Source organism: Meleagris gallopavo, chromosome 27, assembly GCF_000146605.3.
Source record: "Meleagris gallopavo isolate NT-WF06-2002-E0010 breed Aviagen turkey brand Nicholas breeding stock chromosome 27, Turkey_5.1, whole genome shotgun sequence".
Taxonomy (NCBI): domain Eukaryota; kingdom Metazoa; phylum Chordata; class Aves; order Galliformes; family Phasianidae; genus Meleagris; species Meleagris gallopavo.
In genome coordinates, this window is record NC_015037.2 from 291721 (window position 1) to 306316 (window position 14596).

Here is a 14596-nt window from a genome sequence, read left to right on the forward strand (position 1 = left end):
ACAGCGTGCCCGGGTGCCACAGCCCAGGGTTGGGGCATTTCCACCTGCCCCGCTCAGCCCAGTCAGCGGCTCCCCGAGCCCCTGGCCATGTTTGGGAAAGCAGCAGCAGCCTCCGGGCGAGCCGAGGGGTCGGGCATGCCGCTGCTGTCCCCATGGGCCGTTAATCCCCAACCAGCCCCTCTGCTGTGAAATCCAAACCCACCGGGCAGTTGTCACTGTGCTGGGGTTTCAGCGACCCCCGGCCCACCTGCCCGAAATGGGGGGGAGGGGGATGATTTACACTGAATTCCTGAGCGATGCTGAGGCTGATTGACAGCAAAAAGCTGCACCAGGGATGCAGTGCCCTAAGCGGGCATGTGGTCTTCAAAGCGGAGGTGGGATGTGGTCCCCAAATGGGGCGTGTGGTCCCCAAACTGTGGACGTTATCCTGAGATGGGGGATGCAGTGGGAGCTGTTTGGGATTTGGAGCTGTGGGACCTTCATGGGGCCACTTCTCCTCCATCAGCTGCTTGTGGTGACTCAGGGCTGATGCAGTCACATCCTGTCCCAAGCAGCATGACCCCTGCCAAAGTCTGCTGCTCTGACCCATGGCCCAAACTGCTGTGGGCATCAGCTTTGTGTCTGCGGGATCTGAGCCCTGTTTGGCCAAAGGAAGGTTGGCCCCAGGTTCGGCTCTGGCCACCTGAAGAGCCCTGTTTGTCCCGTGCCACCTGCATGCCGGTCCCCAGTGAGGAAGGAGCTGCTTTGTCAGCGTTTCCTCCGGGTGTGAGTCAGCTCCGGGTGCACTAAAGCCCCCATGGCTATCCTGAGGTAGCTGGATGAGGGAAACTGAGGCACAGCGCTGGCACTCACGTGTCTGCTACCTCACCACAGCCCTTGTCCCATCCCGCTCCTGCTCCACACCTCCTCCCTCGCTCCCGCTAATGACAGCGCACAGGCTGCATGCCACATCCTGCATGGGTTGTTCTGGTGCCAAGTTGATTGCAGGGAGGCAGAAGCAGCGTTCGGAGTGGTGATAGGCAGCGGGTCGATGGGCACTGTCCTTCTCACCGTGCCATTTTTGCACATCGGAAAGTTTGGGAGAGATAAAGGCATGGGGATAGGCATGTGAGTTCTTCTTTGAGTTGAGATCACAGGACCAGGGGATGGGGATGCATGGCCCCAGGGCTTGCATCACCTTGGAGCTGAGGCTGGGGATGCTTTGTAGCACTGATGGATGGCTCCAGGCGCACATTCCCGCCCTGGGCTTGGCCACAGGCATCCACGTCACCCCGATTTGGCAGCAGCTGTCAGGGGGTCATGGCCCAGCAGCTGGGTGAGCCCCTGACACCAGGGCAGCACTTATTATAGCCAGCAGAAGCTATTCCTGGAAGCGCATGACCCCACGGAAAGGTGGGGAGGGGGTGGCGGAGCCGTCTTGGTGGCACGTCCCTGGGTGCTGAGAAGGGACAGATGGAGTGGTCCCGGCAAGGGGGGATGATACCAGACTGGGGGAACCTGCTGCCCAACCCATGGCATCATACTGGGGACCAGCCTGCCTCTCTCTGCTGGTCCATCGTGCCCCCATCGATTGTCCCCTCCACACATCCCCCATGTGTCTTCTATTTGCTTGCATGGAGCATCCATGAGGGCTCATTTTGGGGAAGAGGAGTGGGGGCTGCCTGCACCCCTCCGAGTGTATTTTTAGTCCTTTCCTTATAAGGTTTCTGTGATTTTTTTGGGAACTGTGAGCACAGTGAAGTCATCGCTGAGGTCATCCTGTCTCGCTCCCCCCCCCCTCCTGGTGCTGGGCTCATCCCACAGGGAGGTTTTGTGTGGGCTCCATTGAAAACTCCCTCTCTGCCCAGCCTTAAAGGAAACAAAACCCGTAATTGTCTGGCAGGGGGCCAGGCTGAGGGGGTCTTCGAGACTCTTAAAGCATCCACTTTACCAGCACAGTGGCCCATGCCGTGCCCATGCCGTGCCCACCAGCCCTTGCATGTGCTGCTCACACACTCAGTACCTTATGGTGTGTGAGCAGTTTTCAGGGGTCAGGCCTGAACAACCACCTCCCTTCCCACCCCCAAAAGCCCCATTGCCCCCCCAAATTAGATTAGATGTGCTCGGCTGGTTGGATTTAATGAGGCGGGTGGCGGCCTCTGATTTGCTCCAGTGACTTTTGGCTGGCAGAGTGCATATGTGCTCCCATGGGTGATGGGCATGGGGTGATCCCCGCCCTGGGGTGATGGGTGTGCAGGGTTGGGCTGCGGATGGGGATCCCCATAGGGTTGGTACCCTAGAAAGGGGGTAGCCCCTTTTGGGGGCACTCATGTCCCATTTGGGGACATCCACTCTTGCACTTTGTGCTGTCTCTGGTCAAGCGTGGCTGGGCTTTGCTTTCAGCCAAGTGCCCTGCAGCCATCCTCACCCCTCTAGTGACCCCCAGCCCTTGACCCTTCCTCCTCCTCCTCCTCCTCCTCAGGGTGAGGAGGGAGCTGCCCCCGCCATCTGTCCCCCCTCGTCTCTTTGTCAGCACTGGGCTGCCTGGAATGCGTATTAATTTTGGGAGGAATGCCGCCCCCCGCATCGCCCGGCACTTCACCTCCCCCACCCCACAGCATCCCCACAGCTTTTAGGGATGGGGGGGACCGCCGTGGATCACCGAGCCGCCATCGGGTGATGCTGCCCAGGCCTCTCTGCAGGGCCGGCTGTGGGCCAGGGGCTGATTGAACACAGGCTCAGTGCCTGATTAAACTAATCAGAGGGGATTTTTATTTTTTTTTTTTCGGTATCGCTTCGTTCGAGTTTGTCCTTAAAAGGAAACCATCGCCTGTGGGCAGGGGAGGGGGTCGGGGGCTTTGTGCAGCGAAGGCAGATAAACGCGGGGTCCTTATCGCAGCCTGGCTCCGCGCGGTGCTGGCAGGGGCACGCAGGGCTGAACCCAGCGTGTGGGTGAGCAGCACAGCGCTGAGTGCTGCATGCCAATGCCACCCGGTTCCCCTCACCCCCTGCCCACCGTGACTCAGCCCTTTGCCCACATAAGGGCACCCATTCTCTGGCCACCGGCGCGTTCCTTCTTGCCCAACGCACAAAAGAGGCATTGAGCCTCACCGTCCGGGGATCAGTTTGGCACCCACCTCACTGCCCACCCCTTTCAGACCCCCCTCTGGGTGCCACTTGGAGAGGGGGTAATGTGTCATCCATCGGGGCCGGAGCAACGTGCCTTGGCTGGGTTGGGATGCTTGGGTACTGGGCAGACTCGTGGGCAGCGTGCCCGGCTCAGGCAGCAATAGCAGCTGCTTTCTGCTGTCTCATTGTTGAATGTGTTGGCATGGGGTCGGGGTGGGCTGGCACCCGTCTCCCTGCTCCATGCAACACTGTGCCCAACAGCATCCCTAAGGACGGGGGATAGGGGTAAGCAGCCACCCTGGAGGGTCCACCACCATGTCCTCCCCGCGCCCCCAGCCCTGCCCGAAATCCATGGGTTCCCCCATCCATCTCCCCCCCTCCACAGGAATGAGAGCCGGGATATGGCAGGTCAGAGTGGGAGGGCGATGCTTTATTAACTTAGTGTCAAGGCGGCGGATGCATCCGGTGTGGCTCAGCGCTGTGAGCATTGGGTGGGTTGGGGATGGACATCCCAGTGTGCAACACAAAGGTGAGCCTGTACGGAAATCACACTGCGTGCACCTGGCTGGGCTGAATGGGGAAGGAGATGCAGCGTTTAAATTAAATACTGCAGTAAAGAGCGCACCTGGGGTACAAAATGAGGCTGAAACCAGCACAAGTGTGGGATCTGGAGGCAGAGAAAGAGCCCGGTTCCTTGCTCTGAGGTGTGAAGATGTGGCCCCTCGCTCAGCTGCGCTGCCGCGTGCCGGGCATCCGTTCAACAAGGCAAAACCCACACAAACATGTTACAAACCAAAGGGAAATGGGCGTGCTACGTAGGCAGTGCTATGGGAGGTGTCCGATTGTCGTGGGGCTGTGGGGGTCCCACCACCATCACTCCTCCCCAGAGGACCAGGGCTCCTGCTCTGGGCGCAGGACTCGGTCCTGCAGCGGAGACAGCGGAGGGACAGGCTCAGCCCCACTGTGCTTGCTGGGCAGGGGCAGGGTGTGGGCAGCAGGGGCTTCTTCTGCTGGGTGGGTGATGCCATTCAGCCCCTCCTCAGTGAACTCAGCCAGGTCCTCCAGGCTGGCCTGCCGGTGCAGCCCGTTCTGCTCCCCGTTCTTGGTGCGCTCCGGCTCTGCCACCGCCTCCTGCACCGTTGGCTGCTCATCACTGGATGAGGTGGGTGAGGACCCCCCTTCCTCCTCCTGTGGGGGCTGTGTGTCGTCATCCCCCTCCCCATCCTTGGCTACCTTGGCTCCCAGTACCAGCTCCTGATTGAACTCCAGGGCTTGCTCTACTATTTCCAGGATATCCGAGTCCTTCATGTCTTCTGGCATCTGTGTGGGCACATCGGGGAGATATTCAGCTGCCTCCATGCCAGATCCATGCTCCAGCATGGTGCCTGGAGGTGGGTCAGTGTTGGAGGGGTCAGTGTTGGAGGTCTCAGTGGCTGGGGGGTTGTCACTATCCTGCACGTCCTCCTCCCCCAGGCCCTCATCACCCAGGATGGTCTTATCAGTGTGCCCCTCAGACAGCCCTTCATCCATGGGCACAGCCAGTCCTTCTTCCAGCTCAGCAGCAAAACCCCCTGCATCCTCCTCATCCTCCTGCTTTGGTATCTCCAGTTCTCCTGTGGGCATTTTCACATCTTCAGCTTCCTCCCCAAATGGCTCCAAGTGCCCTTCATCCTCTAGCACCGGAGAGGCTACTGCAGGCGCTGTTAGTTCATCCTTTCTGTCTTCTGCTGCTTCAACTTTAATTTCTTCAAATTCCTCTAAGTTCTCAGCTTCCTCAATGCTGGACCCCTCTTGGTTGGGAGCAGAAACTATGAAGTACCCTTCCTCCTCCTCGATGCATTCTGGCGCAGAGCTCAGCTCCATCCCTGACTCCTCACAGCTCTCTGTCTCTGCGTGAACCACTGCTTCATCACTCCCTCTCAGCTCCCCTTCCTCCTCCAGAGCCATTTCAGGTTCTATTTCCCCATCCCCTCCACTGGATGGAGGGTTTGGGTCAGTCTCCAGCACCTCCCCGCTGTATGCACATAGCGGCGTGCTATTGAGCAGCGTGTCCTCTAATTCCATCCTGCACGGCTTGGGCTCATCCAACTGAGCATCCTCTGACTCAATGTCCTCCTTCATGGGCTCATCACTCTCTGCGCCATTGCCCAGATCCTGCTGCAGCACTGCAGTGTCGAGGCTGCCTCTCTCCAGCTCAACGGGCTCTGAGCTAAGCTCCTCATCCTGCACCTCCAGCGTCTCAGCTGGCTCCTGTGGGTCCCTTGGTGCCTCTCCAGTGTCCCCATACCTCATTTCTTCCTGCACTGGGGCTGGCTCAGCCTCCTGTCCTGCTGTGCCCTGTAGCTGCTGCTGGCTCTGCACCTCACTCCCAGCATCTCCGTCATCCTCACCTTCCTGGGCTTCCTCCATTGCTGTTGGTGACGTGACATCTCCCTCCTCATTTTCTGCTGCCTCTGCATATGGGTTGTCATCCACCTGGGCTGGCTCTTGGGATGTGACAGTGTCGACTTCTGTCTCCTCTTCATCCTCCGCTGTCTCTTCCCAGTCCTGTGCTTGCTGCTTTTGCTCAATGTCATTGTCTTCACTGCCCCATGCCCCCTCTCCTGGCTGCAGCACCATGTCCTGCTCCAGCCCATCCTCTGCAGAGCCCTGCTCCCCACACTGCACCCAAGGTTCCCCAGGTTCCTCCTGCAGGCCCCCATGCTCCACCTGCAGGCCCCCATGCTCCACCTGCAGGTCCCCATGCTCCACCTGCAAGTCCCCAAGCTCCTCCTGCAGGTCCCCATGTTCTTCCTTCAAGACCCCGTGTTCCTCCCACAGGTCCCCATGTTCCTCCTGGGGGTCTCCATGTTCCTCCCACAAGTCCCCATGTTCCTCCTGCGGGTCCTTATGTTCCTCCTGGGTGTCCCCATACCTTTCCTGCAGGTCCCCATGCTCCACCTGCAGGTCCCTATGCTCCTCCTGGATGTCCCCATGCTCCTCCTGCAGGTCCCTGTACTCATCCTGGGTGTCTCCATGCTCCACCTGCAGGTCCCTATGCTCCTCCTGGATGTCTCCATGCTCCACCTGCAGGTCCCTGTGCTCCTCCTGGATGTCCCCATGCTCCTCCTGCAGGTCCCTGTGCTCTACCTGCAGGTCCCTGTGCTCCTCCTGCAGGTCCCTGTGCTCCTCCTGGGTGTCCCCATGCTCCTCCTGCAGATCCCTGTGCTCCTCCTGGATGTCCCCATGCTCCTTCTGCAGGTCCCTGTATTCCTCCTGGGTGTCTCCATGCTCCACCTGCAGGTCCCTGTGCTCCACCTGCAGGTCCCCATGCTCCACCTGCAGGTCCCTGTGCTCCTCCTGGATGTCCCCATGCTCCTCCTGCAGGTCCCTATGCTCTACCTGCAGGTCCCTGTGTTCCTCCTGCAGGTCCCTGTGCTCCTCCTGGGTGTCTCCATGCTCCACCTGCAGGTCCCTGTGCTCTACCTGCAGGTCCCCATGCTCCTCCTGCAGGTCCCTGTGCTCTACATGCAGGTCCCTGTGCTCCACCTGCAGGTCCCTGTGCTCCTCCTGGGTGTCCCCATGCTCCTCCTGCAGGTCCCTGTATTCCTCCTGGGTGTCTCCATTCTCCTCCTGCAGATCCCTGTGCTCCACCTGCAGGTCCCTGTGTTCCTCCTGGGTGTCTCCATGCTCCTCCTGCAGGTCCCCACACTCCTCCTGCAGGTCCCCATGCTCTACCTGCAGGTCCCTATGTTCCACCTGCAGGTCCCTAGGTTCCTCCTGGGTGTCTCCATGCTGCTCCTGGGTGTGTCCATGCTCCACCTGCAGGTCCCTGTGTTCCACCCTCAGGTCCTCCTGCTCCTCCTGCAGGTCCCCATGTCCATCCTGGGGGTCTCTATGTTCTTCCCACAGGTCCACAGGTTCCTCCCACATGCCTTCAGCCTCCTCCAAGCCCGTGCTCTCCTGCCTTACCTCTTTGGCTCCCAAAGCCTTCCCTGCCTGGGGGTCTTCTTCTCCAAGTGCCTCCCTTCCTTTATCTTCCTCCTCATCCCTTGCTCTGCCTGTGCTCTCCCTTCCTGTGGTGTCTTCTCCAGACCCTGCTGAGCCCTCTGCTGCTGGCACGGCCCCTTCAATGCTAGAGGCCCTCATCTCCAGGCACATCTTCTGCTCCCTTTCCTCCCCTGCAGCAGCACCCAGCTCACACGGGGACTGGTGCTCAGACTTCTGCTCTCTCTCAACAAAGTCCTCTTGCAAGTGGATTCCCGCAGGCAAAATTGGGTGGCTCCCCACAGGGACAGCACAAGCAGCTTCGATTTCCATCTGCAGGGACTCTTCTTCTTGCATTTCCCTCTCCTGATCTGGGAACTCACATTCCTCATCCTCTCTGGAGGAGCTCCAGGGTTCCCTTTGCTCCTTGTGCTCCAAGACATGCAGAGCCTCCATGCTGGTGGCCTCCATGTCCTCCTTGCCCACTTCCAGCCTGGACCCCCTTGTGTCCCCTCCCCAGGGCTCTCCCCCTGGCTCCTGACTCTCCATGGAGCTCAGTGGGTTCAACATCTCCTCCTCTTTACTCCTCTCCTCCTCCCACTTCTCCTGGCTCTCCGCATCACTCTGGGTGGCACTTAGCAATGTGGGCACGTTGCTGCAGAGACACAGCCCAGACGAGGACATGGTGCCACCCTTAACACTCATCTCCTGGGTTCCTGCAGCCTCCTCCTCCTCCTCCATGGGGTCTTCAAGATCCCCATCCCTGGTACTCTGGGTGGCACTGAATTTGGGCACTTCTTTGGCCTCAGCATCATCTTGCATCTCCTTGAGAGCATCCTGCAGTGCATGGCTGACCAGCTGTTCAGGACTCAGTGGGCTCTGCAGTGGGGGACTCCTCACCAGCCCCACACTCATGGGCTGGGCTCTCTCGCCCCCCCACTGCCTGGCACTGGGGACAGCACTGGGACAGCGTGGCTGGGGGCAGCAGGCTCCCAGCTCCTCGGTGCCTGCAGGACTGAGTTGATTTTCTGGAACTCCTGTGCACTGGAGCTCTTGCTTTTGGGAGTCAGCGCCTTGAGGGCATCACCGGGGGTTCTGCACAGCTGTGCCACCCCCTCAGGCCGGGGGAAGGCAGCAAGGCTGGCACGGTGCTTGCTGCTGCTCACCTCCAGCTTGACATCTGCAGAGAGCAGGGAGAGCACAGTGTGGGGGGCACAGCCCAAAACCCAAGGGCTGGGGCAGAGATCACCCCATCACCCAACTGCAGCCTAACAGCTCCTCTCTCCCCTCTTGCTGACCCCTCTCCTATTTTTAAACACTTCTTGGGAAGTGAGAAATTCCTCCCCTGAGTGTTGCAGAGCACTGATGCTGCCAGGGGTACCACATGGGACGACGGATGCTCTGCTCTGCCTGCAGCAGTGGGGTCAGAGATGTGGTGGGTTTGTGCTGCGGGGATGTGTGCAGGTGATAGCTTTTCAGTATATTTAAGGAAAAAAGGAAATGCTCAGCCTGCTGCCGAGCCTGAGGTCTCGTGCTCAGGCTCCTCATGCAGGGGAGGAATTAAAAAAAGAAGTGAAGAAGCAGATAAGCCCTTATCTGCTCTATGCGGAGGTGCCGGCAAGACCAGTGCCCGCTGTTAGCACCTTCCTATCGCACTGACCAACCCTTGCCAGGAAAATCATTCTGCTCCCTGGCCCTTCCTTACCTCGCAGGCTGTTGGCCAGCTTGAACTCCCCGGGAGGCATCTGCAGCCGGGTGCTCTCTGCTTCCAGCAGTGTCCTGTAAGGAAAGGTGTTGTGGGAGGGGTGATATCTTTGCTGAGCTGCCAAATGAAGTCAGTCCCTATGCAAGCCAGGGGGATGCTCCGAAGGTAAACTGAGGCATAAAATGTCTGTGGGTGGTTTTGCTGGAGCCAAACTGGTGTGTCACCTGGTCGTGAGGTGTGGGGGTAGGGGATCCCAGGGGGCAGCCCCTCACTGCCTGCCAAGGATCTCTTCCCTCCCTGCTCTGTGGGCCCCCTCCCATCCCCCCATTCCCAGCGTAGTGTCCTCACTACCGGGTGACATCATGCTCTGCCGGGGAGGCCCCTCTGCTGGGGACAGCCCCTATTCTCATGCTAATTGTACCCCCAGTCCTCTGCGAGCCTGCCTTTGTCTGAGGCCATCTGGAAGGGCTGGAAGCGGACTGGGGGCTGCAGGGTTCAGCCCCAGAGTCTCCCAGCAGCTCTCTTACCGCTCTGTCCAGCGAGGCTGGGTAATGCTGCAAGGGGAGGTTTGGGGCATCACCCTGCTCTGAGCACACGGGAGCACAGTGGGAGCACTTTGTGTCCCCAGAGGGAGTCGTGTCACCGTGAAGGAGACCTCACCTGTAGGTTGCCACCTCCAGGCTGAGGGACATCTTGAGGTGCATGAGCTGCTGCCTGTCCTCCAGCACCTGGGCGATCTGCACCTGCAGGCTCTGCTTCTCCTGCTCCAGGGCCTCGATGGCCAGCTGTGGTGAGAAGCACAGGGTCAGGAACCTGACTGATCTCCCCAGACAGGGAGGGAGCTCTGGTGGCACATTTCTGCCCGGATTGTGTTTCCCACCACCCCCATCATTTCTCTTCTTCCTGGTCCTGACCCTCTTTGTCCCATGGGAAATTAAGCACTCTGTCTTCTTCCGGAGGATGTGGGTCAGCAGCTGTGACTCCACTCTGGCACCGCCTGCTGCATGACAAGCAGTGGGAATGGGGACCCTGGATCCATCCAACCCCAGCACTGTTTGGGGTGGCTCTCACTGTCACCCATAGGTGCCCTCAGTATTCCTTGGGGATGTCAGAGATGGGTGTCCCGGGGGTGACAAGGTGCTCAGGGTGCTGCAGGGAGGAGGGACACTTGCTTTTCACATGGGGAAGTTGGAGAGGGTTCAAGGGAGCAAGGAGAGGAATGGAGTAAAAATGCAAGAAGGATGTAGCTGCTGGAGGAGGGATGGGAAGGCGGAGGGGATCGGGGCCAGGCGATATCAGGTTGGGAAGGAGGGATCCTTTGAGAGGATGGCTGTGGCATCCCCTTCTTCATCCTCAAAACAGGAACAAAGAGGGACCCTTCCCTGCATGGGGTCTCTAGCTCCAGCTATGAGCTGGGGCTGCATTTCCAGCCTGCTCCCCCCACGACTTCCCCTGCAGAATTACTTTCGCAGCTGTCTGCCTGCAGCTGTGGCTAAGTCGGATGAAGTTTATCCATCCCGAATGCAGTGGCAGCAGAAATGGGAAGGAATGGCTGCTGCCCTGGGGCTTGCAAGCCCACCCGGGGCTGCTCTTATCCCTCCCAGCTTTTGAGCCCCCCAAGCTCCCCACTCTCCCCACCTGGAACTTCTCAGCCTCTCCATGCTGCTCCTGCCACTGCTGGCCCAGGCTCTCCTCCAGCATCTCCTTCCGCACCTTCAGCCCCACCAGCTCCTTTTCCAGGTGCCGCAGCTGCAGTTGGCTCTGTTGGTTGTCCTCTGCCACCTGCCAGAGGTTCTCCTTGGCTTGGCCAAGTGCACGCTCCAGCTGCGACACCTCCGCCTTGTAGGTCTCCACCGCCCCTCTCCAGATCTCTGACAGTCTCTTGGAGTAGTCCTCCACCTCCACGGGCTGGAATGCCACCGGAGCACAACGGAAGCCCTCCAGGCTCTGAGAGAAGCTGGCGAGTTCCTGGTCCAGCCCCGCTTTCTCCTCCTCGTGCACCTCCAGCAGAGCTTCCACCTCCTTCTCCAGCTGCACAGCTCTCTCCTTCAGCCAGATCTGCGCCCGTCTCTCCTCCTCCAGCTCTTTCTTGCTGGAGGACAGCTGCCTCTTGGCTTCCTCGCGGGCTGCCTGCTCCTTCTGGCACCTGCTCTTCACATGCTGCACCTCCTCGTACAGGTTGTCCCTGGCCAGCTCGGCCGCACACTTCTCGGTGAAGGCGCGGTGCAGCGCATCCCGCAGCGACCGCAGCTCCTCCTCGTACCTGGCTCTGCGTGGGTCCCCGGCCGGGCTCTCCTTGGTGCTCTGGATCTCAGCTCGCAGCCCCTCATTCTCCTCCTCCAGGAACTTAACGCGGGCCAGGTAGGCCTCCAGGCGCTTGTTGAGGTCCCACATCTGCAGCGATTCCTCACCCAGAGCTCTGGCCCCCACGAAGCCCTCCATGCTCAGCATCGCGGCGGCAGAAGGAAGGCAGCAGAGCGGTGCCGGCGCGGGCGAACGCAGCTATTCATACTCACGCCGGGCGAGTGGGAGGCCTCTGAGACCCGATCGGAGGAGCAGTTAACTCTTCCACAGCCGGCACAGCTGCTGCCAGCGCCGTCCCTATGCCCCATCCCCCTCTGTCCCCTTGGGATGTTGGGCAGTGCTTGAGTGGGGATGGCAACGCGCCATGCTGGGGAGGAGCTGCGCTTTGGGGGGATGCTGCGGGGACGGCGGATTCATTCAGGGCAGGGATGGGTTTTGCTGTGCCTCAGTTTCCCCTTTATGTACAGCTGGGATTCCCAAAGAGCACACTGCACCCTGCGCCTTGGGGCTCGGTGCCATCTGTAGCTCAGCTAATTCCCAAAAAGCAAACAGAGCACCAAGTGAGCTTGGCACGGAGAGAGGCTCAGATGGATTTTATCTGGGGTTTTCCAAGGGCAAACCCCCATCCCCAGTGCATGACCGTGGGACTCTTTATACTGCTCCAAACGGTGCCACCGAGGGCTTTGGTGTCCCGGGGAGGAGATGCCCTGTGGGGATGCTCTGTGCACTCTCGGTGCGTCTCAAGTGTCCGGAGCAGATCTGAGCTCAGCCAGAGGCACTGCTCTGGCATAAATCCTGCCCCAGCTCCACAGCCCTCTATCCAGCCAGCCCAGCGGGCATCCTTTATTTTGATTTTTAATTTTTCTTTTCCAGTTGATTTATTCTAGGGGTGGGGAGGAGGGTTTAGAAATTCCGACTTGGAGCTGTCTGAGAACAAAAGAGGCCGGAAAAGAAATAATCGAGGAGAGGCTTTGTGCCAGCTCTTTCTCTCCCGGATACACCCCCACCCCCACGCCTCCCACTCCTGGAGGGGCGGTGGGGAGGGTCCCTGGGCTGTCCCCTCCATTGCAAAGGAGGCAAAGAATCACTGTCCCCTCCCAGCTGTCCCACGTCGTCTCCGCTGAGCTCCCGCCCCGCTGCAAGAAAGAGGCGAGCAATAGTCCCCTCTGCTGGCCAAAGCCATCCAGATCCACCCCGAGCCCTGCAGTGCGTGGGGCTTTTGGGGCGCTGCGTCCACGAGCCGCCGTCCCTCCGCCGTTTGGGGTGTATGGAGGGCGGGGGGAGGTGGAGGGTGAAGGCTGCATCCCATCCTTGCAGGAGCCCCGTTGGGTTCCCCCAGGCCAGCAGGCAGGAGGGAGCACAGGGAAGGCGTTGTTGCTAATTAGAGGCTGATAATTGGGGCGATGCGTTTCCATTGCTCATCTTCTTCTGTTCATGCTGGGCACGTTTTCCTTTCACTTTTCCCTCAGCCCCAAATTCTCTCCTCTGCTGAAGACACCCCAGTGTCGATGTTGATCCCAGACTTTGCTTTGCCTTTCCCCACTGTGCTCCACCTTCCCCTGACACAGGGACTCCGTGGGGTGCCCTAAACATGGGGCTCCCCGAGGAGTGGAGAGCCCTCCTGCCCTGCCTGGGGTCTGCATGAAGGACTGCCCAGGGGAAGGTGCTGCTGCACCCCTTCCCCTTTGGGGTGTTTAGGATCAGGAGTCACTTGGGACTGGGACATGCGTGTGTCCTTGCAGGGTACTTGGCTGGGAGCCCCAGGATGAGGACATCTGTGTGTCCCTGGGGGGTGTTCAGGGTCAGGACCTGCTTGGGATGGGGGCAATGTCACTGGAGGATGCTTGGGGTTGGGACCCCCAGAATGGGGACGTGGTTCCCTCTGCAGGATGCTTTGGGGTGGCTGTTTGGTGGCAGGACATCTGGGGGTGACACAAACTCACAGCCCCCAGCAGCGCGTGCCATCCCAGTGCCCTGTGAGGTGCCAGTGGGATTGGCACAGGGTGCTGCTACGTGGCTTCAAGCAGGGCCCCAGGGGGAGGAGGAGGAGGAGGAAGAAGCACAGCTGGGCATGGAGACGCAGCTGGGGACTGCCTGTGGCCAAGGGAGATGTGCTTGTTGGACGAGGTTCCATGGGGCCACTGCTGTTGGGACAATGAGATGGGCTGGCAGGGCCATGACATCGCCTGGGGTGGGGGTGGGCGAGGGGGTGGGTGTTGAGCAGCAGGTGGGGATTCTCTGATGGCTGATAAGGGTTGTGCCCTGCTGCCACTTTGCCCTGACCCCTCTCCCTTCCAGATGGCAGCTGTCCCTGGATCTGTCCTCTCCATTCCCCCCCATCAGGACACAGAGGGCAGGAGGGACAGGCAGGGCAGTGGCCCCTTGGGCAGCACGAAGGAGCTGCTCTGCTGAGCCGGCGAGGAACATTTGTTCCCAATTAGGATGAGATCTCTCCTTGCTGAGCAGGCGCTTTGCCTCTTCCTCATCCCTGAGTGCTTTGCCACAAAGTCCCGGGTGCAGGATGTGGGCTTATGGGAGGGAGTAGCCGCAAGTCTGGGACTGGGGCGGGGGTGCGGGGGGGACACGTTTCCCTCTGCCCATCCCAGCATCCACCCCTATGTCTGTCCTCATGTCCATCCTGGTGTGCATCCCAACCATGTGCCATGCTGCGGTGTGCATCGCCTGCTGGACTGCGCCGCTAACGAGACTTTCTCCGCCGCGTGTAATTATTTCCCAGGGTGACAAATGATTAATTCTGCTCAGGAGCTGCGGCTTTCTGCAAACTCACCCCGGCAATTATCCGGCAGGCGCCGTGCTGGCTTCCCCAGGGTGGAGGATGCTGTAAGCCAGAGAAAGTTTGAGCTCAATCTGCTTTAAAAAGCTGCAATATCGGCTCCCAGGGCTCAGCTCCACCACGAGGGGCAAACCCTGGCCCTGATGTGCCCAGGACTCAGCTCTTCATCTGCTGGATTCCTCTCAGAGAGGAGGATCGGGGTCTTGGTGCGAGCCACCAGACTCAGAGATGCGTTCATTATCCCCTAGAGACGTCCCTCCCATCCCATCCCTGGCTGCAGATGGGGAAACTGAGGCACGGCGTCTGTCAGGATGTCAGCTCTCAGCTTCTCTTCTCCCTTCGGGGTGGGTGAAAAGCCCGGTCCCACTCCAGTGCCTCCAGCACATGGGGACGGCAGTGGAGCTGGCAGAGGGGGTTTTGCATGACAAAGCCGCAGCTCCACCAGCTGCAGGACCCCTTCTCACAGAACCCCCCCCTCCAACTCCACATCCTGCCGGAGGTGCCCAATGTCGGAAATAAGTACTCAAAGTGCACCCCGATGCCAGAGGGGTCTGAATATAGGTTGTCCCTTCCCAGCTGCTCTGCTCTGCTGCATTGGGTTAACACCGTGCCCAGCTGGAGCAGCCGCGGCGTGGGTCTCGTGCTGCCTTTGCCAGGAGGGAGGGACGGGGAGGGACAACGCGCTCAGCCAACACGGTAATAATTTTTTTTTTTCTTAC

The 14596-nt window shown here is 59.8% G+C and overlaps 1 protein-coding gene across 1 annotated transcript; it reads right to left on the reverse strand.

Annotated features, from left to right (window-relative positions):
* Window positions 1–3517: 3517 nt before the first annotated feature.
* NES (nestin) lies at window positions 3518–11328 on the reverse strand. Its single transcript, XM_010723856.3, is given in 8 exon segments — window positions 3518–3969; window positions 3972–4031; window positions 4033–7962; window positions 7964–8002; window positions 8004–8254; window positions 8780–8853; window positions 9440–9564; window positions 10418–11328. Coding segments are annotated over 8 exon segments (5328 nt in total). The 5' UTR covers window positions 11231–11328; the 3' UTR covers window positions 3518–3933.
* Window positions 11329–14596: the final 3268 nt, after the last annotated feature.